At 51.0% G+C, this 11,954-nt stretch overlaps 1 protein-coding gene across 6 annotated transcripts in view; it reads left to right on the forward strand.

Moving 5' to 3' along the window:
• DNAH2 (dynein axonemal heavy chain 2) overlaps window positions 1–10,153 on the forward strand; it is a 104,460-nt gene extending 94,307 nt beyond the window's left edge. For 5 of the 6 annotated variants that reach the window (XM_054688886.1, XM_054688887.1, XM_054688888.1 and 2 more), the window contains 13 exons: window positions 1,198–1,384; window positions 1,560–1,708; window positions 1,859–2,042; window positions 2,264–2,454; window positions 6,756–6,947; window positions 7,090–7,274; window positions 7,511–7,739; window positions 7,851–8,002; window positions 8,125–8,239; window positions 8,709–8,885; window positions 8,983–9,057; window positions 9,211–9,361; window positions 9,812–10,153. In XM_054688886.1, coding sequence (XP_054544861.1) covers window positions 1,198–1,384; window positions 1,560–1,708; window positions 1,859–2,042; window positions 2,264–2,454; window positions 6,756–6,947; window positions 7,090–7,274; window positions 7,511–7,739; window positions 7,851–8,002; window positions 8,125–8,239; window positions 8,709–8,885; window positions 8,983–9,057; window positions 9,211–9,361; window positions 9,812–9,966 — 2,142 coding nt within the window. In that variant the 3' untranslated portion in view covers window positions 9,967–10,153. Of the gene's footprint in view, window positions 1–1,197; window positions 1,385–1,559; window positions 1,709–1,858; window positions 2,043–2,263; window positions 2,455–6,755; window positions 6,948–7,089; window positions 7,275–7,510; window positions 7,740–7,850; window positions 8,003–8,124; window positions 8,240–8,708; window positions 8,886–8,982; window positions 9,058–9,210; window positions 9,362–9,811 lie in introns of those variants that run through there. The other variant, XM_054688889.1, reaches the window with a different exon arrangement.
• Window positions 10,154–11,954: the final 1,801 nt, after the last annotated feature.

Consider the following 11,954-nt stretch of genomic DNA (forward strand, 5'->3'; position numbering starts at 1 on the left):
AGTCATTCTCCCTTTGAGTAGCTTTTTATTGGACAATGGCTCCTTTTGCCACCTCTGCTTCACTCTCAACTGGGTTTTAGAAATAGCTCCCAATCTTCCCCCACCCCCAATTTTCCACTACCATGATCAAGATCTTTTTAAAATGGATCCCCCATCACTGATGTCACCCCCCACAGCCCAGCCCCTCACTCTGTGCACCCAGCTTTGCAGGTCTTTACACTGGCTGCCCCTTCTGCCAGAAAACTCAGGTGTCACACTGACTCTCTCAGCTCCTTCAAACCTTGACTATAATCTCACTTCACTGAGATCTCCTTGACTTTCTTATTTAATACTTAAAAATCCCCCCTCCAGTATTTCCAATATCTTTTATCCTTCCCAGTTTATTTTGTTTTCCTATCTCACTGCCATCTATACTAAATTATTTGTATATGACAGTTTTTTGTTCATTATGTGTCCTCCCGTGTGGGAAAATAAGCTTTTTAAGGGCAGAGATATTTGTCCAGTTTGTACAGTGATATGTCTCAAGTGCTTAAGACACACAATTGGTGGACAATAAATATTTAAGAGAATGAATTAGTGAATGAATGAACGATGGTTTGTGTTTCTCTGAAGGATGAGGCTACCAATGGAAATCAGAGGAGACAGTACCAACAATTAACCACCAGAGGGCACCAGTTTCCTAAATTTGAACTTGAATTTGCTATACATAGTGTCTGAGAGGCCTAGATCCTTAAGTTTTGTTTCCCCAATTAAGGTGGATTCCAAGCCATCTCTCACATTCCTATATGCACATCTTCCTTCTGTTTCACACAAAACTCCTCTTGACTTACCCATCATTAAAGAAACAAAGATAGGGCCTCCCCGGTGGTGCAGCTGTTGAGCGCTGGGTTGCGAAGCTGCCTGCAGCCTCTGCAGCGCCGGTTCGATCCCCGGCTGCTTCCCGGCCACCGGAGGAGGGTCCCACATGGCGCACAGACCTCCCCTGCCGCCCGCTGCTCCCCTCAGCAGTGTACTTCGGTCCTTCTGCCTGCTCTGCTCCCCGCTCTGGCTCTGGTGAATTCGCTCACCCTCCCTCGCTTCTGACTGTACCTCGTGCTTGTATAAATAAATAAATAAATCTTTAAAAACAAAACCAAAGATAATTATTTTTTTGAGGTGTTCCCAGTCAATCCCTCTCTCCTCTCTCCTTCCCCCCAGGTCCTGGATCGGGAGGACCAAATGGATAACCCATGTACAAGTTGGCTTGCAGATGCCTACTGGGATAACATCACAGAACTAGACAAACTGACTAACTTCCACGGACTCATGAACTCCTTCGAACAGTACCCTCGTGACTGGCACCTGTGGTATACCAATTCCGCCCCGGAGAAAGCTATGCTGCCAGGTGTCCTCTCTTGCTTTTTTCCTTCTATCTATTCAGTCCTTTATTCTTCATCCCTCTCCCAAGTTCCTCTTAGCGCATCTGCCTCCTGGCAGTGCATTCCCTGCAGGTGCCCCTTTGTTTAGATTCCCGATTCTTCCAGACTCATTCTCGGTGCAACTATTCCACTCACCCCCAGGCGAATGGGAGAACGCCTGCAATGAAATGCAACGGATGCTGATCGTTCGCTCCCTGCGCCAGGACCGGGTGGCGTTCTGTGTGACCTCCTTCATCGTCTCTAACCTTGGCTCTCGCTTCATTGAGCCGCCTGTACTAAACATGAAGTCGGTCAGTGGCCTGGTTTCCTTGTCCACACTGCCCCCGGCCCTCCCTGCTTCCTTCTCCCAGTTCTAGTTCACCATGTGCATTCCGTCTGTCTCTCTCTGTGTGTGTATTATGTGGTCTTCTGCTTGAGGTCATCCCTTGTGCTTCTGGCAGGTGATGGAGGATTCAGCCCCACGAACCCCACTCGTATTCATCCTGTCCCCCGGTGTGGACCCCACTGGTGCCCTGCTTCAGCTGGCAGAGCACACAGGCATGGCCCAGCGCTTCCACGCCCTGTCCCTGGGGCAGGGACAGGCCCCCATCGCTGCTCAGCTCCTCCGAGAGGGTGTGATTCAGGGTCAGTGTTCATCCTGCTCTTCTACTCCCGTCCTTGACCCTGGTCCTACTCCGCAGAACCTCTACTCTGAATCACACTACTGTACCCAGAGCCCCCACTGGTCCAACAGACCCCAGGAGTGGTAGTTGCACCCCTCACCACCAACACACAAGCAGGGGGAAAGTGTGGGGACAGACGGGGCTTAGGGATGGGTTTCCACTGAATCCAGCTTCTCCTTGCAGGACATTGGGTGTTCCTGGCTAACTGCCACCTGTCCCTGTCTTGGATGCCTAATCTGGACAAACTGGTGGAACAGCTGCAGGTGGAGGATCCTCACCCTTCCTTCCGCCTGTGGCTCAGTTCGAGCCCCCACCCAGACTTCCCTATCTCAATCCTGCAGGCCAGCATCAAGATGACCACAGAACCACCAAAGGTATGGGAAATGTAGATAACCAGCTCCAACCGTATCCCGGGTCGACCTTTCCTCCTGCTAGCATCAGAGAATGCTCAATATAACAACATGGTTTTGGGGATTCTATTGTCATCTAAAAAATATTGTCCACCTCATTTCTATCCTTTGTATCCCAAGCTCTTAGAACATAAGAGTGATATCCATTATTGTTTGAGTATTATGTGTCAGGCATTGCTGCATTAATTCATTTAATACACATACACACACCCTTTCCCCCATCAGGTAAGTACTATTACCCCCATTTTATAGATAGGAAACTCACATGCAAAAAGAGTATATAACTAGTCAATGGAGCTTTCCTGCTTCCCAGCAATTCCTTACATTCTCTCCTTAATGTTACTTCCTGGGCTCCTAGCCTCTCTCCTTCCTTCCCTCCAACTCTCATTTTATCCTCCAGTATTCCAAGGTCACCATTACATGCAATCATACTAGGCCTTTAAAATCCCATCACCTCACTCCATCCCACCCATTTACCCTCCGCTTAAACTATTTGAGTAGCTTTTTATTGCCTATAATCAAGATCAAAACCCTTATTCAGGGCCTCCCTGGTGGCGCAGCGGTTGAGCGCTGGGTTGAGAAGCTGCCTGCAGCCTCCACGGCGCCGGTTCGATACCTGGCTGCTCCCGGCCACTGGAGGAGGGTCCCACATGGCGCGCAGACCTCTCCTGCCGCCCGCTGCTCCCCTCAGCAGTGTACTTCGGTCCTTCTGCCTGTTCTGCTCCCCGCTCTGGCTCTGGTGAATTCTCTCACCCTCCCGCGCTTCTGACTGTACCCAGTGCTTGTATGAATAAATAAATAAATAAATATTTAAAAAATAAATAAATAAAATAAGAGCACTAAAAAAAAAAAAAAAAAAAAAAAAAAAAAAAAAAAACCCTTATTCACATGGCTTGTGGATCCCAGAAGGCACTGCCCTAGCTTCCTGCCTCTCCACTCTCCCCTTCACTTTCTTTATTCTGTCTACACCAGACGGTTCATTTTCACATTTTTTTAAATTGTTCTTCCCCAATAGACCCTGCATTCTTTTGCTCATGCTCTTCTCCCTTCCCAGCCCCTCCTCCTGCCCTGAGGTCTCAGTCAGTCATTGCTTCCTCAGAAGCCTCTGACCCCCATGACTAGGTCAACCCCCTGCTGACACTCTCATAAAACACACACCCCTCCTTCTGGCCCTTGGAACCTCAGTAATTTTCCTGTACTAGTGTGACTCGGGTCAACACCTGTCTTGTCTTGATGGTAAGCTTCATGAAGGCAGAGACCACGTCTTCTCTCTCTCTCTCTCTCTCTCTCTCTCTCTCTTGCTCATCCTGTGACCAGCAGAGGACCAGTATAGAATATAATAGTTGTTCAACAAATAAGTACTATTTGAATGCATCCATGCATGAACGTCAATGCGTTCTACAGCCTCCCTGGCCACCTTGGGACAGTTGACATAGTGGACTGTCCCGACACAACATTCCTGTTTCTCCCTCTGTCTCTTGTTACATCATTTATTACTTCTAGGTTTCTTTCTCCTTCTGGCCCATGGTCATATCTCAAGACTTTGTCCTTGACCTCCAATTTTTCTCAGTCTATATACCTTTCCTCCTCACACAAGTTGACGGTGGGAATTGTCCCTCTCCTGATTCCAACTCAATCCCCATATCAGGCTTCAGTATCAAACTGAGCTCCAGGTCTGAATTGCCATCTGGTTACAAAGTCTTTCTTCTTGGCACCCCAGCACCATATGTCTCATACTCTCAAAACAAATCATCCATCGTAGATCATCTCTTCATTCCATTTTTGTTAATGGAAACCCCAATTTTAAGAATATAATGTTTCAAATGTATTTTTAAATCACCTTTTTTTTCTGCTAAGAAAAATCTCTGAACCCCATTTTAAAATGTCAAACAGTTCAGAAATGTGTTGCCAAGGTAACAAGATTTTTTTCAAAAAAACCTTTATTTTGCCTTTTAAGGAAAGTGTGTCCCTTGGTCGCTAGAGGGCCCTCTGTTGGCCAAGCGGCCTGTGAAGGGTAGAGGTGTGTGAATGCTGAGGCACAGGCACTAACTTACAAGAAAAGTGGGAGCCAATGATGAATCCCAGGGAAACCTAGGGAGAAGGAGAGAGAATGGCTCTATAATAGGGAGGTGCCTGAGAGGAGAGGGTCTAGTCCTGGCTCAGCCCAGGGAGCTTTCTGAGAAATGCTGCTTGCTGGTGATGGGCAATCTCCCTGCCACCTGCCAAACCTTCAGTGAAAGTTGAACATTCAAGGGTGTATTTGGTACAACTGGATTTCTTTTGGATTTATTGAGGTAAAGTTGGCTTATATCACTGTATTTGTTTGGGGGGTTATAGCCTCAAACCTCCATAAAATGTGTGTTTTTAAACCATGCCCACCACCTAAGCCCCAATAATCCTCCACCTGCTCCACTGGGCCCCTCCCTCCCCCACGCCCACCCTCCCACTCTGGTTGCCTCAGTATTGTTGTTTTTTTTTTTTTAAGATTTATTTATTTAGGGCCTCCCCGGTGGCACAGCGGTTGAGCGCTGGGTTGCGAAGCTGCCCGCAGCCTCTGCGGCGCTGGTTCAATCCCCGGCTGCTCCCCGGCCACCAGAGGAGGGTCCCACATGGCGCGCAGACCTCTCCTGCCACCCGCTGCTCCCCTCAGCAGTGTGCTTCAGTCCTTCTGCCTCCTCTGATCCCCGCTCTGGCTCTGGTGAATTCTCTCACCCTCCCGCGCTTCTGATTGTACCCAGTGCGAGTATAAATAAATAAATAAATAAATAAATAAATAAATAAATACATCTTTTAAAAAAAGATGTATTTATTTATGCATACAAGAGCTCTGGGTACAGGCCAGAGGTGTGGGGGGTGAGAGGATTCACCAGAGATAGAGTGGGGAGCAGAACAGGCAGACAGACCGAAAACACTGCTGAGGGGAGCAGCGGACTAGGCAGAAGAGGTCTGCCACACCATGTGGGAATCTCCCTGGCCGGCCGGGATCGAACCCGCACTGCAGAGGCTGTGGGCAGCTTCATAGCACTGTGTTCAACACGCTGCGCCACCAGAGAGGTCCTATCTGGTAAATATTGACCCCAGTATAAGCAAGCTGACCAATAAATAGAATAAAGGGCTCAGACATGCATACAGATATGGAAAGTGGAAACGTGATTTAAGGCTGAATAGATAATTGTAGATCAGCACATCATGGTTTCTGCTCCAATGTCTTGTTCAAGAAATCTTTGTTTATTCCTTGGTTGTAAAGGCATTCTCACCTTCAAAAATACTTAAAATTTTGTCCTTCACATTTAAGTTTTTAATCACTTGGAATTGAGTTTTCTGAGTGTGGAATGAGGTAGAGTTCTGCTTTTATTTTTTTTCACATGATGATCAGTTTTCCCATACCATTATTGACTAGGCCACAGTTGCCCTCTGATCTAAATGGCATTTTTCAAAATCACTTTTTTGGCCATAATATTCTTCAATTTTCTCATTAGTCCATTCTGTCCATCACAGATGAGTCTTAAAACACTGTCTCAACACATCACTGACCTTCTCAGGACCGAGATAACCATCTCCCCCATGCTTAGTGAATCAAATCCAAAGGGATCAAACTGCCATTCTTCTTTTTGCATCTCTGTTTATCGCCCGTCCTACCCGACTTGACACTTGTACTTGACTTCAGTTAGACTCATCTCACTTACTCTCCTCTTTGTGCCTTTTATTCCTTCTATTCTTTCCAGCTCCAGAAAACCAAGCCCTTCCTTTCAGAGCAGTCCTACCCTTTCCATTTGGAGAACTTAGCCCAAATCCCATCTTGCTCACAAAGCCTGACAAATCCAACCACACACTGCTCCTCCTTGATAATCTACCATGCCCCTCTTAATCTACGCTGAACCTTTGCTCATAACCATGTACATTTTTGTTCATTAATAGTTGCATGTATATGTCTTTGTCTTTGTTCACATTTTCTGGCACTCCCAAATTGAGTTTGCCTACCCACCATTGAGAACATCATGAACAAAAAGATCAAAAATGGGGCGACAAGAAGGTAGGGCTGCCAGTAGTCCACACAGTGACTGTGTGAATTAGAGAAAGGCGCCCAGCCCTGTGAATGAGTGCACATCTTGGCATGCAGATCAAGGGCTGGATTTCACCCTCTACTCACTCCTTCAGCCAGGGTCCTGGTGCAGTGAGCAACCTCCACAACTGTGCATGGTGATACTAGTGGCAGGTCCGAGCATGATGCATATCTTCCCACCTCTGTACTTCATTGTCCCCAGGGCCTAAAGGCCAACATGACACGTCTTTACCAGCTGATAACAGAACCCCAGTTTTCCCACTGCTCCAAACCAGCCAAGTATAAGAAGCTGCTGTTTGCACTCTGCTTCTTCCACTCCGTGTTACTGGAACGCAAAAAATTCCTGCAGCTTGGTTGGAACATTGTCTACGGTTTCAATGACTCTGACTTTGAGGTTTGTGCTACCCAGGGGTCCCCTATCCCAGCCCTCTCTCCTTATACTCCCTGTCCTGTGGGTATAGCTACTGACAAGCCTGTGTTGGAAGAGTCCCTGCCATAACTTTGGAGCTGGGGGCTTGAACTGGGACTATGCACAGGTATCAGAGAACTTGCTGAGTCTTTATCTGGATGAGTACGAGGAGACACCCTGGGATGCACTCAAGTACCTCATTGCTGGCATCAACTACGGTGGGCACGTCACGGATGACTGGGACCGGCGCCTGCTCATCACCTACATCAATGACTATTTCAACGAGCAGTCTCTATCAATCCCCTTCTACCGGTGAGGGGGAGGTGGCACTAACAGGGGATTAGAGGATGCAAACAGACCAGGTGGCAGCACTGGAGAAATGTTTGAGAAGAGGATATAAATTTGTGGGACTGGGATGGGGAACAAGAGCAGGGAGTTGGACAGATGGGAGGTGGCTTTGGACCAGGGTCTTGGCTTGACACTGAAGCCCCAGCGTCTTCACAGGGTGGTGATAATTATGTAATCATAACTATGCTGTGGTTCCATAGGTTGTCAGTATTGGAGACTTATTTCATCCCCAAAGATGGGAGCCTGGCCTCTTACAAGGAATACATCAGCATGTTGCCTGGCATGGATCCCCCTGAAGTCTTTGGCCAGCATCCCAATGCCGATGTGGCCTCTCAGATCACTGAGGCACGGACTCTCTTTGATACTCTGCTTTCTCTGCAACCCCAGATTACACCCATCAGGGCTGGAGCACAGAGCAGGGAAGAGAAGGTAAGAGAAACCTGGGCCATGAGGCGTCTGAGGCAAGAACAGACACTTGGGCAATGGTGTGAGGGCACAATGAGAAAGGGGGACCTGTATTGAGAGCTCTTGCCTCCATAGGTTCTTGAATTGGCTGGTGATGTGAAGCAGAAGATCCCTGAAATGATTGACTATGAGGGTACCGAAAAACTGCTGGCTCTAGACCCTTCCCCCCTCAATGTGGTCCTGCTACAGGAGATCCATAGATACAACAAGCTCATAGATACCATTCTGTAAGATGGAGAAGGGCTCTGCGGAACATGGGGAGGGGGCAAATGGAAAGGCCTTCACCCCCTGCCTACGATTGCTCTCCTAGGGCCACCCCATCTCTAACCTTCCATCTTATCCTGCTCAGGTCCTCACTGACAGACCTAGAAAAAGGTATCCAGGGCCTCATCGTCATGTCTACAAGCCTGGAAGAGATTTTCAGTTGCATCTTTGATGCGCATGTCCCTCCACTCTGGGGAAAGGCAAGATTACACCACTGTTAATCCTACTCTGACAATAAGCTGTTCGCTCATCCGTTTGCCCCCTAGTGCTAGGGTGGCATATAGCAAACTGCAGTGAGCCTGGGTTCTGGTACCAGATAGATTCAAGGTTGAAATATTGCTCTGCCATTCACTGTCTTTGCACAATTTATTTATTTAGAAACTTAGGGCAAATCACTAACCTCTTTAAGGAGGTTTCAAAAGATTCCCAGTACTGTATACAACATTTAGTAGGTGCTTCATTAATGGTAATTAGTTAATATTGCTGTTGCAATTGTTATTGATAAAATAGTTGTCATTTTTTGCTGCTTTTCTGGGAGGTGGCTTTTGGAGAGCTTTGCCCAACTATAGCTGGGGAACACTGGCTGAAACCACATATAATCCTTATATTGATTTTGGATTTGAATGCATGAATAAACGAATGAACACATATACACAATGCCTCCCTCAGGCATATCCCTCACAAAAGCCACTGGCTGCGTGGACCCGGGACTTGGCCATGCGTGTGGAACAGTTTGAGCTGTGGGCCAGCCGAGCACGGCCTCCTGTGATCTTCTGGCTGTCTGGATTTACCTTTCCCACTGGTTTCCTCACTGCCGTGCTGCAGTCTTCAGCTCGCCAAAACAATGTAAGCAGTGTGGAAAGTGTGTCGGGAATGGATTCTGGGAACAGGTATTTGCTTTCCTCTTTGGAGTTTCACCCTTATTCTTACCTTCAATCCCCAGATTTCAGTGGACAGCCTTTCTTGGGAGTTTATTGTTTCCACTGTGGATGACAGCAACCTAGTATATCCACCCAAGGTGGGAGCCAGATGTGCTTGGGGATCTGAGCAAAGATGGGTGGGGTGGAGGAGGGTGCTTGGAAAAAAAGATGGGAACTAATTGAGAAGAGAGGTAGCAGGGTAGCGGTGCTGGCAACCGAGGGTCTATCCCACAAATCCCATTTCTCCCCAGGATGGTGTGTGGGTTCGGGGTCTTTTTCTGGAAGGTGCTGGCTGGGACTGGAAGAATTCCTGCTTAGTGGAGGCAGAGCCCATGCAGCTTGTCTGCCTCATGCCCACCATCCACTTCCGGCCTGCTGAGAGCCGCAAGAAGAGTGCCAAAGGTGAGACCAGCTCCTTAAGACCTCTTGCTAGGTTGGATCCTAACTCACCCTCTGCTCCATCCATGCTTCCCTGACAGACAGACAGACAGACACACACACACACACACAGCTCCTGCCTTACTTTCCCAGAGTCTCTGATCTCACTTTTTTTTTTTTTAAAGATTTATTTATTTATTTATACAAGCACTGGGTACAGTCAGAAGCGGGGGGAGGGGTGTGTGTGAGCGAATTCACCAGAGCGGGGAGCAGAGCAGACAGACAGACGAAGTACACTGCTGAGGGGAGCAGCGGGCGGCAGGAGAGGTCTGCGCGCCATGTGGGACCCTTGCCTGGTGGCCGGGGATCGAACCAGTGCTGCAGAGGCTGCGGGCAGCTTCGCAGCCCAGTGCTCAACCGCTGCGCCACCGGGGAGGTCCTCTGGTCTCACTTTTTTCTTCTCCTTTCCTTCAGGCATGTACTCCTGTCCATGCTATTATTATCCCAACCGGGCAGGCAGTACAGACAGAGCCTCCTTTGTCATTGGCATCGACCTCCGGTCTGGGACTATGACATCTGACCACTGGATCAAGAGAGGCACTGCTCTGCTGATGAGCCTGGACAGCTGAGAAAGCCTCTCCATCCTCACCGCGTGAGAAAGGACCAAGGATAGGGACTCTAGGAGTGAAGACTGATATTGCATCTCAGACTGTGACTGGATCTGATTCAGGCCTTTGACCTTGGTTGAATTTGTTGTGGGATGGGGCCTGAGATACTTGTTTGTACCGGCCATAAAGGTGGAAGAATTGTATTGGAGTCCAGTGACACCCGCGACCACAAGCCCTAAATTTCACAATGGGATGGCGGGGGTTTGGGGAGGAAGGGAGACCCAGCCTTGCAAAGGCCAGGAGCTTCGGTGAGCCGCTGCGGGAAAGGTGCAAGGAAAGTGGCCATGAGCGGCGGAGAGGCGTGGTCTGAACGCACGGACCTGGCGGAGGGGCTGAAGAGGGTGTGGCTAAGTTTCGTGCGGTGCGTGGAGCGGGTCTTTGGAAAGGCGCGAGAACCAAATAGAATAGGGGTTTGTCAGGCAGGGGTCGGGGCTGGACCCAGCACACAGCACCCCGAACCCTGTGCCCCGCCTTCGGCACCCCAGCCGGCACCCGCGCCGAGGCGAGCGGGCGCCTCAGATGGCGGGGCGGAGCCGAGGGGAGACTGCGGCGTGAGAATGGGCGGGACCGCGCGAAGGGGGCGGGGCGGGAGCCGGGGGGCGGTGTTTGTGTTGGAAAATCCAACTGCGCCACGGGGCGGAGCGGCCCCCCCAGCCCCAGCCTGGGAGAGGGGGGGCCGCTCGACCCCCTGGGAGACCTTGGGGAACCTGAACACCTGGGATACCCCAGAGCCAGGTAACGGGGAGCCGCGAGGCTTCTGGACCGAGAAATCACCTCCGCGCAGGGGGGCGGGACGCCGGAGTCACAGAGGAGTGGAGCTGGGGATGGACGCGTAGGTCTCGGCAGAGGCACCGGGAGGGAGACTGGGGCGCAGGACGCCTGGGTCCCCTGGAAGAGAGCGGGGCGTGGGGGGCGTGTTGTTGGGAGTCATGTCTTGAGTTTCGGGTGTCAAGAGGGTCACGAAAGAGTTCGAGTTCCCCTTGGGCTGGGATTCCCCTTTCTGACACTAGGGCGGGGCGAGGCGTGCGGGGATCCCTTAGCAGAAGGGCAGGACTTAAAGGTGAGTGTTTGCAGATAGGTCAGTGCGAGAGCCGCCCGAGGTTGGCGCGGGCAGAGAGGGGCCGCTCGCAGTCTACCTCCGTTTCTTCCCCGGGGTGAGGTGTGCCGCCTCGGCCTTGGCCCTAACACCCGGAGCCCCGAAACCTTCCGCGGCGGCCTTCGCCCTAGCCGCCGCATTTCGCCTCTCTCCATTCTGCGGCGCCCGGCTTATCCCCGGTGCTACCCCCGCTCTGCTGTCTCTTGCTGCGAGACCTCCCGGGTGGGGGCCTCTCCGCGCTGAACCTTCCCAGCGTGGCCACGAGATGGCGAGGGCGACGCGCACAGCCCGGCTGAGGGGACTGGGCGGGGATGCGGCTGCGGAGGGCTGAGCGAAGCCCCCCGCTCCGGCCTGAGGGGCAGGTGGGCTGGGGCGTTCACTTGACTTCCTGCCGTCTCGGCACCCCCACAGGAAATTGTGGGCGGGAGAGCGGAGGGCAAAGGATGGGGAGAGAGTTGGGGGCTCGATCTCTGCCTCCCCAACTGGGGTAAATAGTGAGGAGGGGGCACGCGGCTGGTTACTAAGCAACGCAGATTTCGCTTCCTGTCTGCTGTGGCTTGTGGCTGCTATTTGGGGTGGGAGTTGGCGAGAGCGGGGGGGTAGGAAGGAAGGGGGTGCTGGGAGACTATGGGGAAGGTCGAGGGCAGGGTGTCTGGTTCCCGGGACGGGGAGAGTCAGGGAGAAGAAGGGGGGCAGCGAGCTGTGCAGTCGCAGAAATGGACTCGGTATTCGTGTGGAGGGGGGCGCGACCCTGGCGCGGCTCGGAGCCGCAGCGCTCCCCGCCCCTCCGGGGGTTGCTTGCCCTGTTGCCAGAGTAACTGGAGCTAGACTGGGATGCGGATTCCCGAACTCT

Source organism: Talpa occidentalis, unplaced genomic scaffold, assembly GCF_014898055.3.
Source record: "Talpa occidentalis isolate TD23 unplaced genomic scaffold, MPIMG_talOcc4v2.1 talOcc4.7, whole genome shotgun sequence".
NCBI lineage: Eukaryota > Metazoa > Chordata > Mammalia > Eulipotyphla > Talpidae > Talpa > Talpa occidentalis.